Source organism: Eulemur rufifrons, chromosome 7 (assembly GCF_041146395.1).
Source record: "Eulemur rufifrons isolate Redbay chromosome 7, OSU_ERuf_1, whole genome shotgun sequence".
Classification (NCBI taxonomy): Eukaryota; Metazoa; Chordata; class Mammalia; order Primates; family Lemuridae; genus Eulemur; species Eulemur rufifrons.
This window is the reverse complement of record NC_090989.1, coordinates 39845417-39871989: the sequence shown is the minus strand read 5'-3', so window position 1 is coordinate 39871989 and position 26573 is coordinate 39845417. Positions and strand designations below refer to the sequence as shown.

General features: G+C 33.7%; 1 protein-coding gene and 1 pseudogene across 2 annotated transcripts in view; both read right to left on the bottom strand.

Annotated features, from left to right (window-relative positions):
- The window catches only part of EPHA3 (EPH receptor A3), a 326476-nt gene that overhangs the window by 99337 nt on the left and 200566 nt on the right, over positions 1-26573 (bottom strand). For both annotated transcript variants that reach the window (XM_069472465.1, XM_069472466.1), the window contains exons 4-5: positions 13881-14036; positions 12843-13178 (exon numbers count right to left, since the gene is read on the bottom strand). In XM_069472465.1, the coding sequence (XP_069328566.1) occupies positions 12843-13178; positions 13881-14036 (492 nt within the window). The remainder of the gene's footprint in view (positions 1-12842; positions 13179-13880; positions 14037-26573) is intronic.
- On the bottom strand, positions 7249-7901 carry LOC138386187 (large ribosomal subunit protein eL14 pseudogene; annotated as a pseudogene).

Genomic DNA, 26573 nt, shown 5'->3' with positions numbered 1-26573 from the left:
ACTCATATCAAATTTCCAGCTATATCTTAGGCTACACATGACACCCTTTAAAAAATGGATCTTAACAAAAGACATAGATTAGGAATTCATAGGTCTGTATCTGCAGAGAAGGGCAAAGGAAACAAGAAAGCCTGGGCTGTGTCTTGGGCAACCCCAATAGCATTTTTTTTTCTAATTTTTTTAGTGTAATCTTTTGAGTTCAAAGCCATACTGCACTCCTAGGTAAGATTCTGAACGTAAATATTTTATATGCAAGATGTTAACTGAGGAAACAAATGCTAAGTGCCTGAGCCATTGACTTAGTAAGTTGCCATCCTTGTGAGTTAGTATTTAAGAGCACACATTTATTAGCAGCAATTTCTGCCTGAGCCATTTTTTAATCTAAATGTATCTTGTCATATGAGAGGTTGTTTCTTTTAGTTTTCTTTGGTCAAATGAAAAATAATGCCAGTCACCTTTGAAAGAATACATGAAAGTGACTCAAATATTTGAAATTACTGGGAAATTCTACCAGTTATAAAATATATTAGAAAAAAAATCACAAACTCCACTAATCTATATAATGAAATAATTAATAATAATAAACATGAGTATAGTTGTGTGCAGCTTATTTTGTAGAGAACGCAAAGGTGAAACGAAAGAATGCAGTTCGGAGGTGTTTTCAGTAATCTAGGCAAGGTGCTGCTAGGGTGGTAACATTGGATCTGGCAAGAAGTGTTCTGATTCTCTCATATTTTGAAGGCATGTTTTACAGAATATACTGATGGATTAGGCATTTGGTTTGAAAGAAAGAGAGGAGCTAAATGACTCCAACAGCTTTGATCTGGATAACGGGAAGAGTGGAGTTGTCATTACCAGAAATGGGGTGGCCTGTGCATTACTGATCCCATATTAGTACTATTGGTAGGAAGCAGTTTAGTATTCAGTGCTCCATGTTTCCCCTTGGAGGTTAGTGAAAGAATCTTAGGTGTTACAGGGGCAAATATATCTTATCTAATTAGTCATAAATTTTTGGTGAGTGATAGTTTTATATTTATGGGAGTAAACTTTTTTCAAATACATTTCAAAGCAAAAAAAAACCCCTGAGGCTTGATTTAAGTACAATATTAAGTTATAAGAGTCCTGGTAGTATATGGGTAAAGCAAAATTCCTAAAAGTAGCAAGTTGTTTACTGAAAATTGGAACATACTGGTGTACTGGAAAGATTCTGTATTCAAATTATTTTCAGACACTTAAGTTAGATAAATGGGGCTAGTTAACTAACCTCTTGAAAAGAGTTTCTTCCTTTATAAAAAAGGGTTAATGCCTATATTACAGAGTTGGTTTAAGGCTTAAATGATAACTATAAGATGCCTAGTACAGGATTTGCAAATATCTGGTACTCCACAATTGGTTGTTGATTTAAACAACAAATATTTCGATTTTGTGCCCAGTCAATAGTTCCTTTAGGCTACAACAATCCAAAGATGCACACAAATAGATGTATACACAACACCTAATGCCCAGTGGTTCATTTAAATCAGAAATGGCTACTGACAGTAGAGAAATGTTTATTAGCTAAAATATATAACAATTAAAAAAATCACGTATAATATTCTCAAAATTACAGCAAATAGTTGTATAAATACCAGTATTACATGTGAAATGCGTATAAATTTTAGAATTGACTTAAGTATTGTCCAAGGAGATAGCTAAACTCTTACTTCCCAACAAGTGTGCATGTAGATTCATCTAGTTAAAAAATGGTGAATTACTCCTTTATATCTAATTTCCCTGATAAGTTTCTCTTTTTGAAACTCATTTCAATGTTTTACTTTTAATATAGAGAATGAGTAATATCTTTTAACTTTTTCAAATAGGCAATATTTATGATATTTTTAAACATGGATATCCTAACATATTTGCAGAGTAGTAAAACCTGATTTACTATTATGTTATCAGTGTGAAATTATGGCTATATATCTTCAGAACAATTATAATTCATGATACCATGATTATTCTGAACATTTCTAAAATTTTGACATTTTCTTTATCTCAACTGAAGAATTACTTTCATGATAATTACTATTAATTATATTTTAGTGCACTGTAGTTTCATATACTTCATGTGATAACTATTTATAAACTTGTACACTTAACTAAATAGAATATTTCATCCCAGACTAATAACAAAAAGCATGACCAGTTAATAGGTAGATGAATGGACAGAGAGATAAATAATTAAAACTAATGTGGAGGGTTTCACTAGACAGCTCTAAATATTTGTACTGGTCCCATAATTTTAAGTTAGCATATTTTGACTAAGTGCTTTTTACAAACCAGATATATTCAGTTGAGATACAGTTAAACTGCAGTGTCAATATCATCTAGTTTGTACATAACTTAAAGTATTTCATTTCTTTTCCTTCTTCCCCTTAGTGAAGATCTTTGGGGGAGTGCATGTCAATGTGTGTGTTTAGCATCATGTGTAACAGGTAGTTTATTTTTTCCCTCCTTTGTTAATTAAAAAAGAATAAAACTATTATACATAATTTGATATTATCTGTGAATTCAAGATTAGTCTGTTTCATTGGGTGGCTTCATTTAGCTGCTGGTACTTGTTGAAGTCTCTTGGCAGCTGGCCTTGCCTGCATTTTCTTGGCCAAACCAATCAATTTCATGCTGGGTTTTTAAAACCTTTAAGATCTTCTAGATTGAGAGCTTCTTGGAGATAGTAATGACATCTTAATCATCATTTTATACACAGTGCATCCAGCGTAGTAACCTGCTCATACTAAGTGCTTATGCAATGCTTCGGGAACAGGAAAAAAATAATAATCAAGTGCTTTATTTCTTGCCAAAGAAAACCAGGAGTTACCTAAGAGTTTTTTGATCTTTGAGAGTACATTTATCACTAAATGTTTCAAATGTTCATTAAAAAATAAGAATTACCCAGTGCTGAGCACTTAAGAAAGAGCACCATAAATGGTACTTATGTATTCATTTATTCCTATATTCGCAACATCCTAATATAGACATAATCCTTATTTAATAGATGGGATAGTTAACAGCAAAACTATTCAAGTTCAAATATTTCAGTAAAAAAGAATGACGTTCTTCTCTTAGATCTGTTAGATTTCAAATACTTTTCAACTTAATTCTTCTGGAACTTTATATTCTTAATTGATACACATGAACGTAAAAATATATACATACATGTACACATAAATAGTAAGTTCTAAAACCTTTTTGTCTAGCTGTTTCATATTAGGATTTTAATAAGGAAATCTATCACAGGTACCTTATTATCACAATAATAAGAATTTACCAAAACAGCTTAGAATGAAAGCATATCTTAAGATTGATGAAATCCATTTTTTAAACTTTTCAGAAATAAAAATGTCGAATTAAACCAAATTCTTCTACTGTATCAATTCAAATCAAGAAAGAAGTATGCTATATTCTAAACCTAGCTTTTTTACTGGGAGTTAAAGGAACAGTAGACAATATATATATCATATGTCAACTACGAAAAACCTTTTGAAATCATTTTAATAAAAATAAAATAAAATAAGCTTTACTCAATGAAATAGAAATAGAGAATGTTGTTCCTTGGCATAAATAATGGCAACATGTACTGATTTTTAGAGGATATACACATAATTAGCCTCTACAGATGGACAAAGATAGACAAACTTTGCCCACAAAATATATTTAAATAATATGATGAATCAAACAATGTATATGAGAGGCAACATGTTTCTTTAAAATATCTGTGGTATGCATAATTATTTGGGGGGGGATTTAAAATTCTCCCTTGTTGAAACTATAGTAAACTTACTAAAATAAACTTTAAAAAAAGCCAACTAATATTCTTGTGATTAAAAGTAAAATGTAAGGATTTCCTAAGTAATTGCAAAATCTTTGTCTCCAGTCACAACATGGTCCTTGACAAAAGTTTATTATTTGAATTCTTCATCCAGAATGATTATTAGAACTGTTTTTTTTTTGTTGTTGTTATTTGGTTTCTTCCTACATTTATTTCCATTTCTTTTCTTTAATCTTTGTAGGTATCTTTGTTTGATTGTCCCTTCATTAGTCTTACCAGTTTCTTTATTTTATGTTTCCCTTTGGGTCTTGTCTTAGCCCAAGTCTCAGAGGCATAGACTAATATACCCAACTTTTTAACAGTGGTTTCCATGAGACTCTCTCAAGGGCACCTCAGTGCTGGCACAAAGTCAACTTATATGTGTGTGTAATGAACAAAGGAAGAATGGCCTATTGATGATTATCACGTCACACATATGACTTACAATTTTGAAAAGATTCGGAGCCTAAGCTAATCATGCCAAAGTAATGCGTTTTAGAGTTTGACTTTACACATTTAATATTTATTCATCTTTTTAACTGAAAAAGGAGTATCTATTTTCACCCAGACACAACAAGATAAGCTTGATTATACCAGAGACAGGGCATAAAACTTATTAAGCGCTTTCTCATTCACAAATGTTCTCTGTCATTTTACTTAATCTTCACAACAATCCATGGGTAGAAATTATTATTGTATCCCATTCTCAAAGGATGCAAAGATGCCAGTAAGTTTAGTCCAATAGCTGCCTTAAATTAACTTTTAAACAAAATTAGAAATGGATGCATAAACAAACCAAATTTTAAAATGCAAAAAGTAGTCACCTCATTATTAAGTGTCAGCTCCTGAATTTACAATTAGACTTTTGCTACTGCCCTATTCCACTTTGCTCTCAAATACTTCCCCCCTCCAATGGTATTTGTTTCAATTATAAATAAGCAGTAGATTATTAATATTTTTCTATAAGTATATTATACAATTTGGACTTAGTTCCCTAGAATAAACTAGAAAGAAACTTAGAGATGACCTAATCTAAGTGTTTAATGTCATAAAAAGATAAAACATAGATATGATAAGTGACCTATTCTGAGGCCCAATAAGAGTGGGAACATGGACGAGTATTTACCTCTTTCCACACACCTTCCAGAACTCTTCCTAGTTAGTCACACTGTCTTTCCCTTAAGCTAGTTCTTAAAGAAAATTGTGATCAGAAATAGATTTATTTTCTGTTGGTTTAATATAATTAATTTTTCCCTATTGAAATGATAAGGAAAGCAGTAAGAGGTTATATAAGATGAATAAATTGTCAAGATAAATGCTTTTAAATTAACATTGATTAATAGTAAATGAAATCTTTTAAAGCTACTTTAGAAGTGTGGGGGTTTTGTTGTTTGGTTTTGCCAACAAAGATTTAGATAAGCAATATCCCAATAAAGCAATTCAGGCTTGAGTTCTTATCAGCATTGCTCAAATTACATAACATTTTGATTTTAAAGAAAAAAAAAAACACATCCTCTGTGTGCCAGGCAGTCAAGATTTTACTATAATAACTATCTTTATATATTTCTTTTTTTAGTCTTACATATATATTGTGCACAGTCTCTTCTTTGTGAGCCATAGGAAATAGAAGATCATAACTGTAAACAGCAGGAGCTTTGGAGTTGTGCAGTCATGAACAAGACATATATTCACTTATAGCCATAAAAAATTACTGTAAGAATGAAGCAAGATGATTATGTAAAGGACATTCATGCTAATCATATCAGAGGAGTTACGTCAGTAATTAATAATGATAAAAAGGGTGGAACATGTGAACTTCCCATCTTTTTGGCCTTGGCATTCTTTTGCTTGATGTGAATTTCAGGGCTTGATGTGCATGTAGGGGTGACACCCTTCATAGTCCTGGTAATTTGGATACTTACTGCAATTGTTTTCTGACATTTTGTTGAGGAAGGGATGCTTTTTTTGTTGTTTAATTTGGACAATGGTACTATATTGATAAAGTCAGAATGATTATTAACACTGAGATAATACTTGTGGAATTACTGAAATATAACTAAGAGTTTATTATGAAAAGATATGGCCAGTGCTGGCAAGATACTTGCTTTTGAGGACAGAGCATCTTTCCTTTGTAAGTATTTGAATTTATTAAACTTCTCACTTATTTACACATAATGCAATCATTTCCTAAGGGCTGTATTTAAGTTATCCTACAAGGGTAGAAAATATTTAAAATATAAAGTATTATTTTTCTGTGTTTCAATAGTAAAAATGTTATCCTTGGGGAAAAAGGGGAAAGAAAGATTTCTGTGAATTATCTTTTGCTCTTAGAAGAATGAGGTTTAAGATAGGACAAGTTAGCCTCAAAGGCTATTTCTTTCTTAATTTCTACATGCTTTGGTTAACTGCATATTTCCTCCTCTAGCTGGTAATTGATGTTCTTTGTCTTGTGAGCATCCTTTAGGAGAAGCCAGAATGAAAAGCTTAATCATACCCTTCTAGGCACATGTCTGCTCCATTAATGAATTGTATGAAGGATCAGAAACAAAGACTGGACAAGAATTCAGTTTAGATCTAGGAAGCTCCCAACTGTCTTCGTTCGCTCATGTTTTGTATTGTTGTATCTTTAAGCTCATGTAAAGGTTTTGAATAACTGTCAGGACAATATATGGTTTTGCTTTTGTTCAGCTTATTGCTCATTCTGCAGATACATAATATGCCTTCGTACCACGGTGTGATGGCTGAAAGGCATCATTAATGTGTTAAATGATGCGGAAGCCTTCGGACACACTATGACACATCATAGCAGAGTGATATTCCCAGATGCACAGGTATCTGCCTTGACTTCAAAATGGAAAGGAAGAGGCTAAATTACCACACAAGTAAAATACACCATGAAAATTATAATGTACATATTCACTTGTAATCTCTGGGCTGGATTCAGACCTTACTTATTTTTTGAGAGAAATAAAAGGTTGAGACTTCGATTCTTGGGGTTCATTAATCATACAATGAAATAAGCAGAAGGAAAATGCATCATAGTGCATTATCGAAGTCATATGATCTTCACTATTTTGGTAGGTGATTTTTATTATATTTTAACTTTCTGATTCACTACACTGATGCTAAAACCACCTTCCTTCATGTTCTGAAAAAATTCATGTAGATTCTTCTGGCATCTAATTTACTTCCAGGGAGTATAATTACATGGTAACATGCATTTCTATAGGGATCACACCAATATGTGGCCATAATTTAATAGCAGACCCAATTAAGCCTCTTTTCTACCTTTATTTTGAAACATTTGCTTCTTCAGAAATGCTAAAGCATGACTGGTTGCCTTTGACATGAGGTGTTACCCTTTCATATGCTATTTCTTTCTTTTCTTTTTTTTTTGTCAAAAAGAACCTTTATTACTTTTATAATAGCCTCTTTATGCTTTCTTGCCAGATGCCTTTGGAGCAGGTGCTTTCTGGGCTGGAGCTTTTAGACCCTTCTGAGCTTTTGGAGGAGGTGCTGCCTTCTGGCCTGTGGCTTTCTGGGCAGGAATCTTCTGGGCTGGCGCCTTCTTGCCTGCAGTGGTCATCTTCTTTGCTGGAACTTTAGCAGCAGCACCCTTAGCAGGTGCTTTTTGGGGAGAAGCTTTTAGGAGAGCTGCCTTTTGAAGCTTCTTAACTTCATTCTTGATTATTCTGTTCCTCATTTTCTTTGCCTTCATTACTTTAAAATGATCAAAGTCCGTCATCTTAGCTTTCCTTTCTCTGCCTTCAATCTTCTTGGCCCATCTTGTGGCTGCCCATTTTGTATTTATGTCTGCCTTCTGCCAGGCTTGTCGGACATACTTCTGGCGGGCACTGTGTGGGAACTTGAGGATGAAGTCAGTGAGCTGCATGCATTTGAAAGGCATGGCTTGTCTTCTTACCTGAGTGCAAGGTCCATCAACCAAAGCCCTGTTCTGATCAATAACATCTACAATCGCCACCAGCTTTCTGGCATGAGGCCCAAAGGAGATGTAGGCCATTTGGCCAACCTCCACGAAGAGCCTGAACACCATGGCAGCGGCATTCGGTGAGAAGGAAGAAGCCATATGCTATTTCTAAGTCCTAAGAGAACAACAAGGTGGCTAGAGGAAATATATTTCAGAATTAAAAATAAAAAATTTAGAAATATGTGCTGCATCAAATGAAAAATAACTAAAGTGGATGCTATATAGCCAAAGGGCTCTGATATTTTAGGGTCCATTTAAAAAGTATATATTGTTTAAGATTTATTAAACATATCTACTTCTTTTTCTCCTAATGGATGCTGTTATTTTGTTCTGTGAAATAGCAGGCCACGAAACCATGGGTTAGAAAGGTTCTAAAAGTCTTTTATAGGAAGTGAGTACATAGGCACTTTTATAGGAAGTGAGTACAAGTGAGTACATTGTATTGAATGATTAAAATTATACTAGTAACAAAGTTATGGATTACAGTCCCAGAATAACAAAAAGTAAATTAAAAAAGAAAATTACAAATTGATTGGATTTCTATACCTTCATATGATGGATGACAATTTTTAACCAGAAGAAAATAAAGAGCTTGTCTAAGATGAAAAGAAAGGATTGTTTCTGATTATCGAATTAAATAGATGATAGAGGCCATTCTATCTAAAGCTGAGGACAGAAATATTTTCATTACATCAAATAGTTTCTGAGATGCTATCCTTCTTTGTATAAATTAATGGAACTTCTATAGAAAATATAAATAAAAGTAAGTTTGTTCTCTGTTTTAAATTATAGCATCATTTGCTGATTACTTTTGAATGGAATAGTAGCTGTGAAATTCCTAGAGTAGTATCAAGTACCTAGAAAGTCTTATCAATGAATGTTGGTCCACTTTTCCCTCATATTTTTGTATCTGTCTTGAGTTTGCAGAAAATAATTTATTTATTCATTAAAATGGATAGGAATTTTATTATAAATAGAAAGTTAGGGTAAGCAGAATATCAATTTGTTTGGCCACATGGATATTAGTGGAACAATTGATAAAGGTTGACTAATATCTGCAGATGAGATCATACTACAGAACAACGTTAATGCCCTGATTTTTACAAATGTATTGAGGTTATGCAAGAGTGTTATTGTTTTCAGGAAATTCTCACTGAAGTGTTTAAGAGTAAAGGGGCATGATAACTGCAAGTGGTTCAGAAATAAATAATATCTACAGAGAGAGAGAGAGGAGGGATAGAATGATACAGTCTGTGCTCTAAAATGTTAATTTTGGAGAAATCTGGGTGAAGGTATATGGGCATAATGTGTACTATTGTACTATTCGGTAACATTTTCATACATGTGGATAAATCAAATTTTATGATGGAAATTGCACACATGCATGCAGAAATTCCAATAGAGTAAACTGAAAAAGGAGGGAAAACAGTCAATCCACTCAGAAGTTTGATCTCTTGATGAAATGTTGAAAAAGCTCCTTGGATCTCAGTTGATTCAGCAGTGAAATGGGGGCAGAGGTGGACCTCAAAACTCCAAGACCCCATAAATTCTCTGTTAGTGCCCTTTATTCTAGTCTGAGATCATCATATGCCACAGGATAGTGAAAAAAGCAGTTGCTATAATGGCAGTTGAGAATAAACAGAGACAGATATTCCACTAGTGGAATGAGTGTTTCAATCCAGAACTAAAAGATAAATCTACTCATTCTAAGGAAGAAAACAAAAAGTAGCAATTTAAACCAAGTTATAACTTCGAAGATTTTTGTTTTGTAATCTGCAGTTCTTTCTCTACATGTTTGACTGATGGACTCACAGATACAATCTTTAGATGGAGACCATGCTTTTTATCTCACTGACATACTTTGTGAAAGTATTGAGAGCTAAGAACTAATACCCAAATTCACAACATAATCCTCTGCAATTTAGAAGGTGCCTTATCATGTGGTCATCGCAAGACTTTTACAATGTAATCAAGAGAAGAATCAACAAATTCAATCTCACCAAGTAAATTAAAAAGGACACATTCACATTTCCCCTTTATATCCATGTCAAAGACAGAGAGACTAGGAGAAATTTAAACACCACAGCATCATATCTGTCACAGCCGTATCCTTCCAGTGTTAGGGAGCTCATTTTTCAAGGCTACCAGTCCATTAACCTTCACAAGAACAAAAATAAAGCAAAACAAAGAAACACTCCCTGTAGAAATAGCATTGCTTGTAATCGTGCTTATATATCTTACCCTGGGGATTTGGAGATGAAACAAAGACCTCTGTCTCCCCAGGCATACAAAATGATGCGGATCCATTGAAATAAATATACAAAATGCCTGGTGGTGCATATTGGAAACAAATTTGTGATTTTTCTTAAAAAATGGGAGTGGGACTAGGGAGAGTAACTCATGTCATTCTGCTGAATCTCTATCCTAAGCTGTGATTTGTAACTGGGAGGGCCAAAGCATCAACCTCATTTATTTTTTAATGCCTTGGCCTGCTCTCCATTGCCACTTTACCTAGATTCATTCACTGTATATATTTGAAACTATTAGTTTCCTGATAAATGCATTCTCAGAAAGCCAGAGGGGAATGATAAGATAGGAAATAAAGAGCTCTTGCTTGTTTTTATACGTTTCTGTTTGACTTAAGAGATAATTATAACACAGATTGATGCTCCTATTTTAAACAACATCGTAAATCAGCTTGAAATATATGACTTGGGAAAGCCATTTGCCACATCATTATAATTTCTTAAAATTCCTGTGTTCACTGACTATGAGAAACCATAATTGTGAGATATATAGCAATAGCATTACAGTATTCATTTCTTTTTTCACAGAAGACAGTTAAATAAACCTGTTACAAATTTTTAAATATCATTAGCTACAAAGTTTCATTACTTCATTAACTGAAGCAGAGCAAAAGCATATGCTGGTTGGTCTGGGATCTAGCTTCGAGTGGGAGAAATTACAGATTCAGTAAGTAAGATTAAAGTAATGATTCAGTGCATATCATTTAAAATTCATGTCTTTCCCACAAGTTTATTTATTACCATGAGAAATTCAGAAGTATAAGATTTTCTTCAATACATGTGACCAGAAGCAAAATGGGAACAAAAAGGAATTTTGAATCAGAAAGACACATATTTGAACACAGATGGACTGTGCCAAGGGTTATATTCAAAATATCTATCAACAGGGATAGTAGGGACAGGGACCTCTCAAGAGGGAGGGATGCTCTGGAGACCCCTCTCATGCCAGGATTTATCCCTTTGGATGCTGGATTATGGAGGGATGGAGGTATACCGGAGATACTAAGCTTAAGGAGCTACTACTCAATGTATTTGAGAAATTAATCAGTATAGATACATTTCTATACTGACCTGCAGAAATAGTTAGAACTACTTTTAACCAGTAGAGAAACAGTTGAAAATATTAACAACCAGCAGAGTCATACTGGTGCATACTGGCTGTCCCGGATGACACTTACTGTGTGTCCTGGAAGTTGAACTAAACTTCCTGAGCAAGCCAAGTGAGAGAAACAATGTGGAGAGTGTTTTTGGCTAGTTATTTGGCTGTTAGAAGACTTCTTTCAGCTGATGGTAGAATTTTGTCGTCCCTGCTTTCCTTTGGCCTATAGCATCCAGTGTACATTCTGATACCCTCAGAGCAAAGGGTAATTCCCACTAGGGACCAGACGGATTTCCATAATTTAAGCCAAATGCAGATCAGAAGCCGAGTTTACACTCAATCCTGACTTTCAGCTCAGAGGTAAGCCCACCTGGGAGAGCACTGGAGAATCTCTATTTCTAGTTAAGGCATTCTCAGAGTGGCATCCTGCCTCTTTCTTTCTTCCCTTTTTGGCTCCAATGTTTGCTTGTATATAAATAATACAATAATATCTCTGAATTGAACTGCTTGGAATGTATTCCTAACTATGATGTCTTGTAGTAACAACTAAGCACAACAAATATCTATCAGCTTAACTTTGTACATGCTATGTTGATTACAAAAGAATGCTGTTTTATTACACGTTCAACACAGTTATCAATATTGAAAAGTGATTGGCATATCTCAAACGAGCATCATTTGTGTGTAAATTATAATCCATCTTTATGTTTGTGAGACGCACAATTAAAACCCCATAAGTAAAATCTGTAAGTAATTCACACAGAGGATTTAAAGGGTGATTGAAAGAACATGCTTTACTGACATTAAAAAAAAAAAAGAAAAGAAAAGTTGTGGATGTAAGATAAAGAAAGATGAGATATTTGTGTGCTTGTTTAATTTTTCCATTTCATGTTGAAGGGCCTTTGCTTGTTGCCTCCCAATGCAGATTTTTCTTTTAATTAAGGAAATATTGTCAGCGGAAAATATGGCTGGTGAAATCACCTAACAATTCACCTCAGGAAATTTTTTAGATGAATAATTCCAATTTTTTTCTACCAAGACTTCCTTTTGTAATACTATGCTTCTCCCCAAATTTCATATTTTGAATTTTTAACACAATCTATATATATCAAATGCTATTGGTTTATTTTCTTATTATTCACTAAGCAGAGATTGTAACTATCAGAGTCATAATACGCAGAGCTTCTAAGGAGCATAAAATAACTGAATAATTACATCAAAAATCTAATTTTATCTAAGGTAAACATATTTATAGTTTTAAGTATCCTACTCAACTTTTTCAAAGCTAAGCTTCAATGCCTGTTAAGTTCTTTGAAATATAAAACTGTTCCAAAGAGCCCTGTAACTACTGTCTCAGAGACCCAAATATTTAAGGGTTCCAAATTGGGAAGTAATGGGTCTAAACTTGTTTAAAAATCACCTAACAAATATGGTTTATTCTCATTTGAATTAAATTTAATTATTTCAAGTATCCTGTCTAAATGTGACAGAAAACAAAATCCACTGACTCTTTAAAATATTTTTTTTTCTTCCACCCTCTTTTCCACTCTCTCTGCCCAAACCATTACTGGTAGGAGTAAGGCACCTCCAGCATGTACTCACCGGCCTGATTAGTTGTGATGCTGACTGCAGCAAATTGTCTTGGTGGGGAGCTCAGCTCTGACACCCCATTAATGGCATCAATCTCAAAGGTGTAGTTAGTGTGTGCCAGGAGGTCTGTCACTGTCACCGTGGTGTTGGTGAGTCCAAACTGTCGAGGGAGGAAGCGGACATTTGGGCTGCAGGGCTCACAGTGTTTTACATTCCACCCACATTTTTTACATATGATGTTGAAGGTAACATCTTTCCGGCCTCCTGTGTCCAGGGGCCAACTCCAGTCCAGGATAACCGAGGTCTCGTTTATATTAGAGATAACATTTCTTGGTGCAGATGGAGGCCCTGAAAAGTAGTTCAACAGAGATTAATGACCCTCACTTCTGTTTTCTACTACAAGGGAAATAGATAATTTACAATGGAGCTGAAAGAGGTAAATAACCATCCTGTCTTTATTATCTACTTTTAATTCATCCTTAGAGGATCCATGAGATTATAGACACATGGATTCAAGAGTACTATCCTCCCCAAGCTATGAATGGGGGAGTTTTGACTCCAGGGTGAGGGTACATTCAGAAAGTCCAACAAAAGAATTTACCACTATGTTTAATACCCTTGTGAATACTTGTGAAAACTTTAGTATTAGTTTTATAAATCTTAGTCCTTTTTCCCTGTGACCTATGACCAACATAGAGCAAGAGGGAATAGAAATGTAAAAACATAAATCCTCTGCCTATAACCTCGTCTGTCCTGTCAAATGTAATGCAAGGTCTAAAACAAGACACAGAAAACGTTCTTTCTTTCTTGGGGTTGTACTGCAGGAAGTACTTTAAAATATAATTCATTTTGTGTGATAAATGTTGCACTTGGGGTGAGCCAAGCATGAAGAGTGAAGCAGAAAAAGCTTTCAATTTGCACATGGATAACAGAAGGAAATGGGCCAAATGCTTTCAAAACAAAAAAAAAACAAACAGCACAGTAACCAGAAGAAAAACCAAACCAAACCAAACCAAACATGGAGGCATGGGTTGCAGCAAAACTACTCACGGGTACAAGCCATGGATGGAGGGTCTTTGTCTGCTCGGAAGTAATTATTCTCACACCTGCAGTTCATTGAACCTTCTTCGTGAGTAGAACTGTGAGGTGGGCACTTAGCGCACTTCATATTACCATCCGAAGCCTTGTAGAAACCTGGTCGACAAGCTACAAACAAAATGACTCTTTTAGTGTTCTGTGATAAGTTTGAAAATGTTTTTCAAAAATATGTAGCACAGATTTCAGTATGCTAGAATATGAATTCATTATGAATAAAAATCATTTTTTGTCCTAGAATTTACAGAAGCAAATAATATGGCCTAGTGTAATTTTTTTTTTTATATATATATGTTTGAATTTGCACCAAATGTTAAGGGAAAAAAAAAAAAACACAAGATTTAGATTATTTTGGCATGCGAATATGATGAAATTTCCAGCTTGTGTTTTCACAGCTTTACTTGGCATTGGACTATTTGTGTGAAAAATAAAGCAAAACCATGTCACCATGTAGTCATTCCCTTTTTTAAACATGATGCAATGTGTATACTATTTGCACTGTAGTTAGCAGTATATTACACACTGACTTGTTTTCTAATTGCTCTATGTATGTACAACCTTGTCCCACAAATTATAAGCAAATGAAGGAAGAAAAATATACTTCCTGTATATTTTAGGATTCTTGATATATTATTTTCATGAGTTATGATTTTTTTCTGGCTTGACAGTGTTGTTCTTTAACTTCTATGACAAAAGCCTTAAATAAAGATTTAAGTATAGTCTCTTGTTGATATCTGAAATACATAGGGATGTACAGTTTCTGTTTAAATTGATATACTTGTGAATTGTTACTAGATGAAAGCTCTTTTAATAAATCTATGTTATCTTTTTCTTTCTGGTTATATCTCTGCATGATATGTTTTTTGTAAGTCCAAAGGGCTGGTTATCAAACATTGATTTTAGTTTACCATTTAGTGTTTTGAATCTTTTTACTGCTTTTATAGAGACACGTCTCACTATATTATTTTCATATATTCTGATAGAAAATTCAAAATTCTATATTATTTCATCTGATTCATTTTGCTAAAACATTGGGAGCTGAAATCATAGTGAAAATTTGAACAAGAAGTCTCTTGACATCCCTTTGAAGAAGGAATTCAGGATCCAAATCCTAAGTTTCATCCATATCATCTTTGAAAAAGTTAATGATTTCTAAACCTCTAAAATTCAATTTCAATGCTACATTAAGAGCTAATGACTTTAAAACACTTATGCACAGAATAGACCCTATAGATTGTATTTGAATTCCAGAATTTTCTCATATGGACTTCATATTGTGTATATAGGTTTATTCACACTCAAGTAAAACCTGTGTCAACAAGTCTTAATTTTATAATCACTAAATGCATTTTTGAAAAATAACATATTATATCCATCAGTTGAATACCTTTTGACTGACAGTTTCTTGAAACAAAATAAGAGAAATACACTGGAAAGAGAAACTACAACAATTTAAAATGATAGTAATCATAGGCCGGGCGAGGTGGCTCACGCCTGTAATCCTAGCACTCTGGGAGGCCGAGGTGGGCGGATCGTTTGAGCTCAGGAGTTCGAGACCAGTCTGAGCAAGAGCGAGACCCCATCTCTACTAAAAATAGAAAGAAATTATATGGACAGCTAAAAATATATATAGAAAAAATTAGCCGGGCATGGTGGTGCATGCCTGTAGTCCCAGCTACTCAGGAGGCTGAGGCAGGAGGATCCCTTGAGCTCAGGAGTTTGAGGTTGCTGTGAGCTAGGCTGACGCCACGGCACTCACTCTAGCCTGGGCAACAGAGAGAGACTCTGTCTCAAAAAATAAAAATAAAAAAAAAAATAAAATGATAGTAATCATTAATCTAGTCTAGCTATTTTCTAGGTCCTAGTAAGAATAGCTGCTTTAGGATCATTTTATAGTTGATCATTTATTGAACAACTATTGGTGTCACATTGAGATCCATTCAAATAAATTCTACTGTTCTAATCAAACATGGATTAGGACTGTAAACTTTTTAACATTGTCCTTAAGCACTAGTTAGGAACTTCCACTCATATCTCATGTCATATTTCCTCAAGGGGAAAAGATATACAGTATATAAACAAACTATGCACTTAACTTCTGGTTTCAATTTAGTTCATTATCAAGTGCCTTTAAATTTGCAAAAGAGCATTGCTGAGTCTTTAAAAGATTATGTTGCAGTGCACTGATGTACTTTGTTATTAATATTTTGTTTGCTAGTAAGTTTATCTGTGTGTTTTTGTTTGAGGCTTTTATGATTTTTACAACATTTGGCATAAAGGTATTCACTAAACAATCATTTTTTGTTAGTATTATAAATGGGTACACTATGTGATACTATAAAAAAGAGACAAGACAGTTACGTAATCCCTTTTTAGCTACAGTACAATTTATCAGGATTATTGATAATATCTTGAAGGTAGCTATAGTTAATAAACACAAAAGTTAAGAATGTGACTCAAACTAGTCACTAGACTTTATCCAATTATGATCAAATAATAACCTTAGAGATGGCAATACTAAAAGATAGGTAGGCACATACACATGCAGTTTAATAGATATTTGTTAGGCATCTAGTTTTGTTCAGGCTTTTTGATAGACATAAAGGCAAAAAATTCTGTTCATACCGAAAGGGCCCTTGCAAACAAGAGCAACCAGCAGGCATTTAATACAGACCACATTGAGCAATCACTCTGTTCTGGCTGATTGGTTGGAAGAGACTCCACAGAAGAAATGCCATTTGAGAAGGATCATAAAAAGATAGGAAGAGGTGTCTAGTAAGAAGCATAATTAAATATACAAATAGACCAACATGAAAAGACAAACTGTTATGTAGAAAACTGTGGCAAGTGCTGTTGATTATGTAACCAATATCCACACTCTGCTTCCTGCTTGCTAACAGAATCCTAATTTTGCTCAGAATTCAACCCAGACAAGTACTACCTTACTCAGACTTCAGTGCAGCTAGAGATGAATAGCCAAACTTATGGCCAAAAAGATGGTTAAAAAATAGAAACAAGAATCTGATAAAAGTCTTCCCTTTCTAGGAAGATGGTCCAAATTGAAATGGACATCCCTTCTATATTATTCCAGCCTTGATTATGGAAACTATGGCCGAAATTGCATCAGCTTACATATGATAAGGAGTTAAAAGCCAAGAAAATCAGAGGGATGTGTAACCCTGTACTTGCTGACCCAGCAAACTCCTATGTCAAGATTTCTTATGTTAGAAAGATAACGCCCTGTTTGTAACAATCTGCATGTTTCTTTCATTTAAATATTGTTTTATAGGCTGAAGAAGGTTCCACATATAAAAGAGAAAAAATTCATGAAAGTGTAGAAAGTAGATATGTTAATGTGTTTTCTTACCTTTCATTATTTAAAAGAAGTCCTGGTAGACTTATTAGAGAATACCAAAGAAAGCTGAATAGACAAGAAGGGTTGACAAATGAATACTAATTTAGATTTGCCCAGTGACAAGTTTTAAAATAAAAAGCCCCAGCTATATAGTCAAAGTCTTCCATGATATATACCAGCTATTAAAGCAATACTTAGCTAAGGTGGATACACGCGTGTTAAAAATCTGCTGCCAATGGCCAGGCACAGTGGCTCATGCCTGTAATCCTAGCACTCTGGGAGGCCGAGGTGGGAGGATCGCTTGAGCTCAGGAGTTTGGGACCAGCCTGAGCAAGCGTGAGACCCACGTCTCTACTAAAAATAGAAAAATTAGCCGGGTATTGTAGGCCATGCAGAAGTATCGCTTGAGCCCAGGAGTTTGAGGTTGCAGTGAGCTACGATGATGCCACTGCACTCTACCCAGTGCAACAGAGTGAGACTCTGTTTCAAAAAGAAATCTACCAAAATGACAGAGTTCTGATTTACATCTTCCCTCAGGTAACCCAGCAGTAAATGTTCTTTTCAGTAAAATGCTGGTAAAAAATATTCATAAATTTTAACCCCAGTGTGGATATGGCATATATAATCAACAGCACTTGCCCCATTCTTCTACACAACAGTTTGTCTTTTCATGTTGGTCTATTTGTTTATTTAAAAATATTCATAGATTTACAGCATAGTAAAACCAAAGAGTGATTAAACAGTTTAAAATTTTTTAAGTGGAGACAAATTGCCGCTTTTTCTTTCCGGTCCCAGAGATGTTTACTTCCCTTATAAGGAGATTTTTAAACTAGTTAAGTATGGCAGTAACTGTCATCTTTTATTTCATATCAATAATTCAAAATAAGATGATCTATGAGTCTAAGTTAATGACTATTCAAAAGTGGAAGGTAGTACCTCCTCAAGCCCTGAAAGATAGCATCATGGATTTACTAATAATCAGACTTATTAATATAATGTTTGGATTAATTTATTCACTTTTATGCAATAAACATGTATTGGTCTCCTAAAATGACCTAGCCACTTGCTATGATCTGAATGTTTGTGTTTCCCCAAAATTCATATGTTGAAAGCTAATGACCAATGATGGTGTGAGGTGGTGTGGCTTTTGGGAGGTGAATAGGTCATGAGGGAAGAATCTACAATAATTGGGATTATTTCCCTTTTAAAAGAGCCCCAGGGAGCTGCCTTGTCCCTTCTATCATGTGAGGACACAGCTAGCCGGTCCATCTATGAACCAGGAAATGCGTCCTCACCGGACACTGAATCCGGTGGCAACTTGGTCTTGGACTTCTCAGCCTCCAGAACTTTGAGAAGTAAATTCCTGTTGTTTACAAGACACCTAGTTTATTATATGTGGTTACAGCAGCCCAAACAAACTACAGTAATGATTGTTTTCAATATTATAGTAATAAAAGTCACAATCCTAGTTTTTAAAGAGGAGACCAATTTCATACGTCATAGTTATTTTAGAAATGGATCTACTCACTAGAGAATTTGAGTTGCAAGACAGTTTTCTATATGGCATTTATGTTATCTTCATCAAGAAATTCCCTGATTTTCCTTATTTTCATCTCGATACTTCAAGGTATTTTCAGCATGTTACAGGAGAAGCACTGGACTAGGAAGCGAGAGATGCAGGTCTTGATCTAGTATTTTCTACTAAATAGATTTTTTTCAAATTCACTGATCAGGTGTCTTAAAACGTTAATGAGGTAGTTGGGATAGTGACTTCCTCTTTTATAAATAACTCTGAGTTTCCATTTTTGGTAATTATGTATTCCCAGGTTAGACCCTGAGCAATACAGAGACAGGAATTATTTCCTATTCATTTTATACACCCTGAATCTAGCACACTGGCCAGCAATGAGAAGTTGATGAGATGCATTTTTTAAGTGAATGATTAACTTGCAAATGATTGTCTCTCAGGACTTCAGTTTCCTCATTTATAAAATGACAGGTGTTGACTAAATCGTCTCTAAAGACTCTTCAGGCCAAGACACTTTAAATGTTAATACTTTGTATCCCAAAATTTGTATTAATAGAATTCCTAATACTTTCTAAATAAAAAGAAAGAACAAAGAATCTTCACATTTATCCCTGCTTTAAGGATTAAAAGTACCCTTGAAATGATAAAAGCACATACTGCAACAAGTTGAAGAAATTAAATTCTTTCCTAGCTTAAAAGAAATATATTTGAAAAAGAAATGACAGATTTTGCAGTGCTTCCCTCTGTCACAGCAGTATGTATTCAAAGAGTACATTGATTTTATGGTTGGATGATCTGAAAGGTAAATTGACTGTCAAACAAATAATTCCCTATTATACTTTCATCTTAACCAGTAACATAATAAAACTACGTTTTCTGGTAGGCTTCGTTTTTGGCACATTTTAGGTAGAGTAGAATGTTTAGAAGTTTGGTAATCTTCTGGGAATGTATGGAAATAAAAATTCAAATTTGATAATCTCAATCAAAATGTTAATATTATTTATAATTTTAAAAATATAAGGTAATATGATTGTTTTATCTTTCAATGATTTAAAAAAATAAGCACAATATTGAAAATATTGAAAATGTGATTTAAAAGAGAGTACATTTCCCTTCTATCAATCTGCAGTGGGGATTTAGTTGTCTTTTTTCTTGCTCATCTAGCCTTTAGATTTTCCATTTTCAGTGCTGAGTTAGTGAGGATGTGTTTGTTCATTTATTGAGCAAACCTCAGCACTTACTGGAAAAAAAAAAAGAAAAACCAGAATGGGCCACAGTGGAACAAATAGGATGAATCCCTTGCCAAATGTTAATTTTCTATTGAGAAATACTAAAAATATGAGTAAGATAATAGAAGGAAGTCAAAATAATACCAATTTGTAGCGGATGAATTAGAAATATTTTGGGAACCTGCTGTTTCTATACTTACAAAGGGGAAACAATAAAACAGGAATTGAATACTGTGGGCCCACAGGGGGGTAAAATAACAAACTGCCAGCTCTTAAAAATAATAAAGGAAAAAAATGTATGAAACAGGCAGTCTTATGATCACTGCCTACACAATGAATAATAATTATGGAAGAGCTTAAGGATAGAATCTTGGCCTCATTCCCAAAGCACGTAACACATTTTTCCTCCCAGTTGTAATTGATGACTTTGAGCTATGCTGATACACAGAATGGGTAAAGTTACCATCGTGAAAGGAAAACAAATGCACTTAGTAAACCATGGTGGCTACTGTTGAAAGAAAGAAGACAGCCTTTCAATTGCAAAGTGAATTTTGTCTCCAGTTGACTAATGTGGTTGACTTTTAGAAGAAACATGGTCCTAATTAAGGGTTAAAAGGCTCATTTCAATTTGAATTAACATTAAATTAAAATATAAAGCTGTTGGTAAATAGGGCTCTCTTAGTATTCAGACCTTACCTCCAACACACAGGGCTATATTACCAATTCCCAGCCATAAACACAAACTAATGACTAGAACCAGCACTGACTAAACAGATGATTTCCTGGCCTTGCAATTCCAGGCTTGACAGGGTCTATTTGCCTATACAAGGTCAAAGCAACTGTTTATTCCCAAAATGAGCTGCACTCCACAATCTTACAGGAACTCTATTCTTTGCCATCTGAATAGAGGTACAATGCTTTGAGGCAAGGCTGAGACATTTCAATACACTGGAAGTGGCTACGTTCAGTCATTAAACCCTGCCTGCAATGTGCAGCATTTACAAAGTGATCAAGTGTTTCCTTCTTCTGTTCCTTCCACTGTTCAATAAAAAAGGCCTAAGGCAAAATGCCACCACACCATTAAACACAACAGAATCAATCACAATTTAGTATGGCTCAAAGATAGCTTAGTAACAAGACTTTATTGTGTTTGTTGTTGTTCCATCAGATTTAGCCAGACAGGTGCCAGTAACGCTGAAATATGTCCAATGCACATTCAACACAAAGAGAATGCTAAAACAGCCTCTGGTCCTAAGGATTCTGTTTTGCCAGCTTTTAGTTGTCCACTTTTGAGGAAGAACTGCATGTCCTAAGAATATTGCTAGCTGAGTTTTTCTATTCTTCATTATCAACATGCAGAGAATGAGATAAATTAACAGAAATATGTATGTAATGAGCAGGTAATTACAGAGATAGGAGGAAGAGAAAGGGGGGAAGGGAAGAGAATGGAAAAGAGAATCTTATTTATGGAATGTTATTACAGGGGATGTTATTACAGTGAATGTTAAAATGCATAGGACCCAAATCTATACTCAGGGTGTATGAAGAGACAGCCTGGAGAAGCTTTTCAGAATAGTACCAGAAGTTTTCATTAGACCTATTATCATGAGAATGTCTAAGAAAACTATTCCTAGGAAGATTTATGGAGGAGCTAAATAAATCAATCACTTGTATATCTAAATACTCTCTACCATAAATTAGCATTTCCCAGGCTGCACTGGAATCATAATTAGAACATGAGGCTCGGGTACCAATCCAGTACTCACCCTTATAACTTAATTTTAGAAGAACAGAATTACCAACATAAATTGAATTTTGGAGTATACAGGTCACTCAGGTTAGGAGTCTTGAGATACGAGTGATGAAAACCTTAGATACCATAATTTCCGAAAGACTTATTGTGTATAAATGCAGAACAAACAATTATGTCCTGAGTATGTTCAACTACACAAAGATATATGAGCAATGATATTTATAGCATTTGCAAATTAGGAAAAAATGTAATGACCTAAATTAGAAAACCAGTTAAATAAATTATGCTATATTCATACATTTTCATAAATAAATTATGCTATTCCTATAGATTTGCATGTTGGAGTTAATGTCTTACATGGAAAGATGCTCATGATATCTTTATAGGAAAAAAGCAGGATAAAATAATGTCTATATAATCATGTTTTTATTGTTTATCTGTATATTCTTGTCCATCAAACATGAACATTATCACTTATCTCATGAAGAACTTAAAAATTTAAAAAGTCTCAGAAGAAAAATTATTGTACAAACACAATAACACCAAAACATTTTAGTCAGTGAATGTGTGTGTCTTTGTATAACTTGAGCTTTGGGTACATATATGTGTAGTTATATCTATGTAAACAACTAAATTCAATGTTATATGTGGGACTGAAATTTACAGATCTTTATTACCCCCCGACCCCAGCCCCGCTGGTCTGTCAACACACACACACACACACACACACACACACACGGACACACACTCTCCACAGTTTTTATCAGCTCTTCATTCTATTATACTGTTCTAGGAGTTTCCTTTTTCTTCTTCCTTTTTGTTCTTAAAAAATTATGTCCACTAATACGAATTTCACACTTTTGATCTCAAGTAATCATATCCCCATTTGGGAAAATTTATACAGAAAAAGTACAGTTTTTAAAATTCAGGGTTTAAATGAAAAGCCATACAAGGTAGAAAATTGAAGAGGAAAAATAAACAGGCAAAAATTTCTCTGAAAGCTGCAAGATGCAATTCAGAAATATTTGCTCTCTTGGTTATATTGGTAATTATCCACTCTCCAAAAGAGAAGATGACCATCTAGGGTTTTGAGGAATGGAGATATCATTGTATTTTATCAGAAATCCTTTAAATTGGCTTTACTTTTTAAATAAGTTTATTTTAAAATAATGTCAATTTTTCTACTCTGAGGAAATAAATCCGTCACATTCAGATTTATGCCTTAACACTTCATATAATCCTACCAGCTTTCCATTCCATTTTTATATTTTAAAATTTATTAACATTACTCGTGATATTATTGCTAAAAAGTCAGTATATTTAAAATAAAACTATGATGTGCTATTTATATATTGAGTATTACTTTATTATCATATAATGCTAGCAACTAGAAGAGGTTTACCATTTAAAAGTATTCAATATTTGCTTCGAGCAATTTCGTGGAGAATAGCTATTTAACGGTTATATAGAAAAAAAATAAAATAAAATGAGTGCAACATTAATGTCTGTTTTTTAAATTTATTTTTATATTTATGATATATATTTGTTCCAAGATAGAAAAGGGGTGTCTACTTAAAGTATTCTGAAATACATTCCCTAAATGGATAAGAATTGATTTCACTAGGACAACATAAAAACCATCATAAGTGAATGCTAAGGGGATCAACAAAACTGTTTAACTAAATGAGTCTTTTGAAAAACCTTAAACCAATCAACTTTTCTAAAACTATTAAAAAGACATAGGTTTGTGTTTGTGTAGAATAGCATGTCTATATATTTAAACTTCAAATAAAATGAGTTCTCTCTTGTTCACGAAAAAATTATTTTTCTATTTGCATAAGAGCACAAAGTTTTTCAAAGAAAAAACTAGTCTCTATAAAGTTTCAAATGTGTGTGTCTACTCTAATTTGCATATAAAAATACAAAATATACCCCCATTCCAATTAAGATGGAAAGAAATTTCTCAAGTATATGCAAGAATTTCATGGGCAGATGTCATAGTGTATATATTAATATTTAATGGTGATACAAAAGTAAAATATCCCAAAACTTTAAGATGCACTTTAACTGTCTTGTATTCCTTAAAGGGGTTAATTTCTAAATATAGATATGAACTTTTTTTCACAGTTATATTATCCTAGAATTTTATCTTCAAGTTGAGAGATGAATTGCGATAAAAGGAATAAGATTAAATTCATCTAATAGGAAGAGAGAATTAAACGTCAGAAAGAATGGGAGAAAGATAAGAAAATATTATATTGGAAATATTAAAATGCATTGCTTGCTTATAGTTGGCAAACACATAATACTCTTATAGTACAAATAACTGGGACGTATCAGGAGTTTGGAACATACAGAAGAACAGCAGGAGAACGTCTGCCATTTTTGTTCACGCTAGCTGGTCATATCTCAGACTTGGTAATCTATATTCAGTGCTGCCATTCTAGAAGAGTAGATGGGATGGGAGTAGGGGAAGGTGGAGAGAAGGAGAGAGAAAGAAGAAAGATAGAATGGATATATCTGTGTATGTTAAAGTAGACAAATCTGGGGTATGTGTGGGTGTTTATATGTGAATCTGTGTGAATTTCTCTAATTTAAACCACCACTCTACTTCATGGCAGAGACAACTACATATTCTATCAACTCTCTGGAATTACTTTTTAGAATTTTGTTGATTGGTTTGAGAAATTAATTCAAGATAATTGTTTGTCTTCTTTTTATATTCTGAAAATTTAGGTGTTTAGAACTCACACAGGAAGAGGTGAGGGATTAGGAAGAAAATGAGAAAGGGAGCTCCCTAAGAAAGTCACATCTTATTCCAGCAGCACAAATTTTGTCGCCTTTGAAAACCCAGGTAGATTTTCACTGTAATGTTTGCATCATATTCTCTGGATTTATCTACCTAAAGAAAACAGTTCTTACCACCATGTAACATAAAAAAAATTAGCATTTACTGAAAACCTGTTCCATGCCTACCATTGCACTTGTGTTTTATTTCCATGCTTACAACAATCATGTGAAACTAGTATTATCTAGTTTTCATCAGAAGAAGATTAAAGTTTAAAGATATTGATTACATTGGCTGTTTATCCCATTATTAAGCGTTGTTATCAGAAATTAAATTTCTGTTTGAGGGCTTCCAATATAGATATTTTTGTTTTTGTATCCAATTTCTTCTTATTCCTATAAAATTTAAAAGTGACAACTAATGTAGCATTAACAAGCAATCTTACATCATAAAAACAATGTACACATTTATATGAGGTGTACTATAAAGCTACTGACTGATCTTCAAATGCAAGCAGGAAAATTGATTACCTCATTTCATCTCAGTAACTGTTAGGTCCATAGAAGTTTTTTTTCAACAATTTCTAATGCATCTAGCCAAGTGATGGAAAGTAATTTTATCCAGTAGGAATAGAGACAGACATAGACCTGCTGGAAAGGTATTTGTGGGCTGAATTATTTTGTGGAGGAATCTGCCTACTTACCCTAGAATAAATTTTCTATGTTCTCTATGTTATCGGCTGAAAGAAGGAACTTCATTGTATAGGGAAAAAAATAAAATGTTTTATTTTCCTTTGGTTACTGGAGAGTACTTATTGTCTAACAGACTAAAGTAATAAAGTGGGATTACATTAATCGTTTTAGTTTTGGATTGGAATTTAGTTATAGTATTTTCAGATATAGCTCCTGGTTATGCGTCTTTACCATGTATCTGAAAACAGTACAGTAAAAAAAAATAAATAAATAAAACCTTTCCCAAGATTTTGGGGTAGATTTAATGCACTTGGAAAAGATGCCTACAAATGCCTTCAGCACTATTCCAAATCTGTACTTGTCACTTTTATTATACATTTGGCATGACTAAGTTACAGATTTTAAAACCAATAAAATTTTTGTTAAATAAGTCTATGATAGCACATCTAATACTACATATAATGTGCCTTCAATGTAACATATGACAGCTAGAACCTGAACCATTTTCTTTTGAGTAAATCTTGATTTCTTAGCATTTTAAACTTATTTGAAGATACATAGTAGGGAGCTATATCTGAAAAAAATTTTATGATTAGGTAAGTTCATGTTCAGTGTTATCTAAAATCATGTAAACTCATATTCTAGCACCCATTTCTGACTGCCTTCACATTTCACCATCTGTGCATTTACAGGACAGATAAAAATTCCAACTAACTAAAATTCTTTCTGAACAGTGTGCCCAACTCATTTCATAACCGATATATCTCATAAGGCAATATAGTTACTTATCTATATATAAACTACACATTGACAATATAATCATGTTTTCATAAAACACATTCTGGTCTTTGAAACTTAACTCTTATTAGGTTATTGGATTGAGATAGATAAAATAATGGGCACTTTTTTTTTTTTGCCTGTATTTCTTGACACCTACTAGAATGAACTGGCTCATGTAAGGCAACCAATACATTTTGAAGGGAGAATGAAAGCCTCTTCCATCTCTACATAATGATTCCCATTATCTATTTCCTATGCCCAATTACTAGGTTTAACCAACCATAGGTGTCTTTTTTTTTTTAATCATAGATGTCTTAGAAGGCCCAATTTCCCTTTAAAAAATTAGCCTCAAGTTATCAATCAATCATGAAGTTTCACAATAAAAGGATAAGAAGAAGGTGGACACATTTTTAAAGATATTTGTGTGTTCCATTAGGTCTTAAATACAGAAATATAGCTGGCCCTTTCTGTGGGCTCCACATCCATAGATTCAACTACCCACATATCAAAAATATTAAAAAAA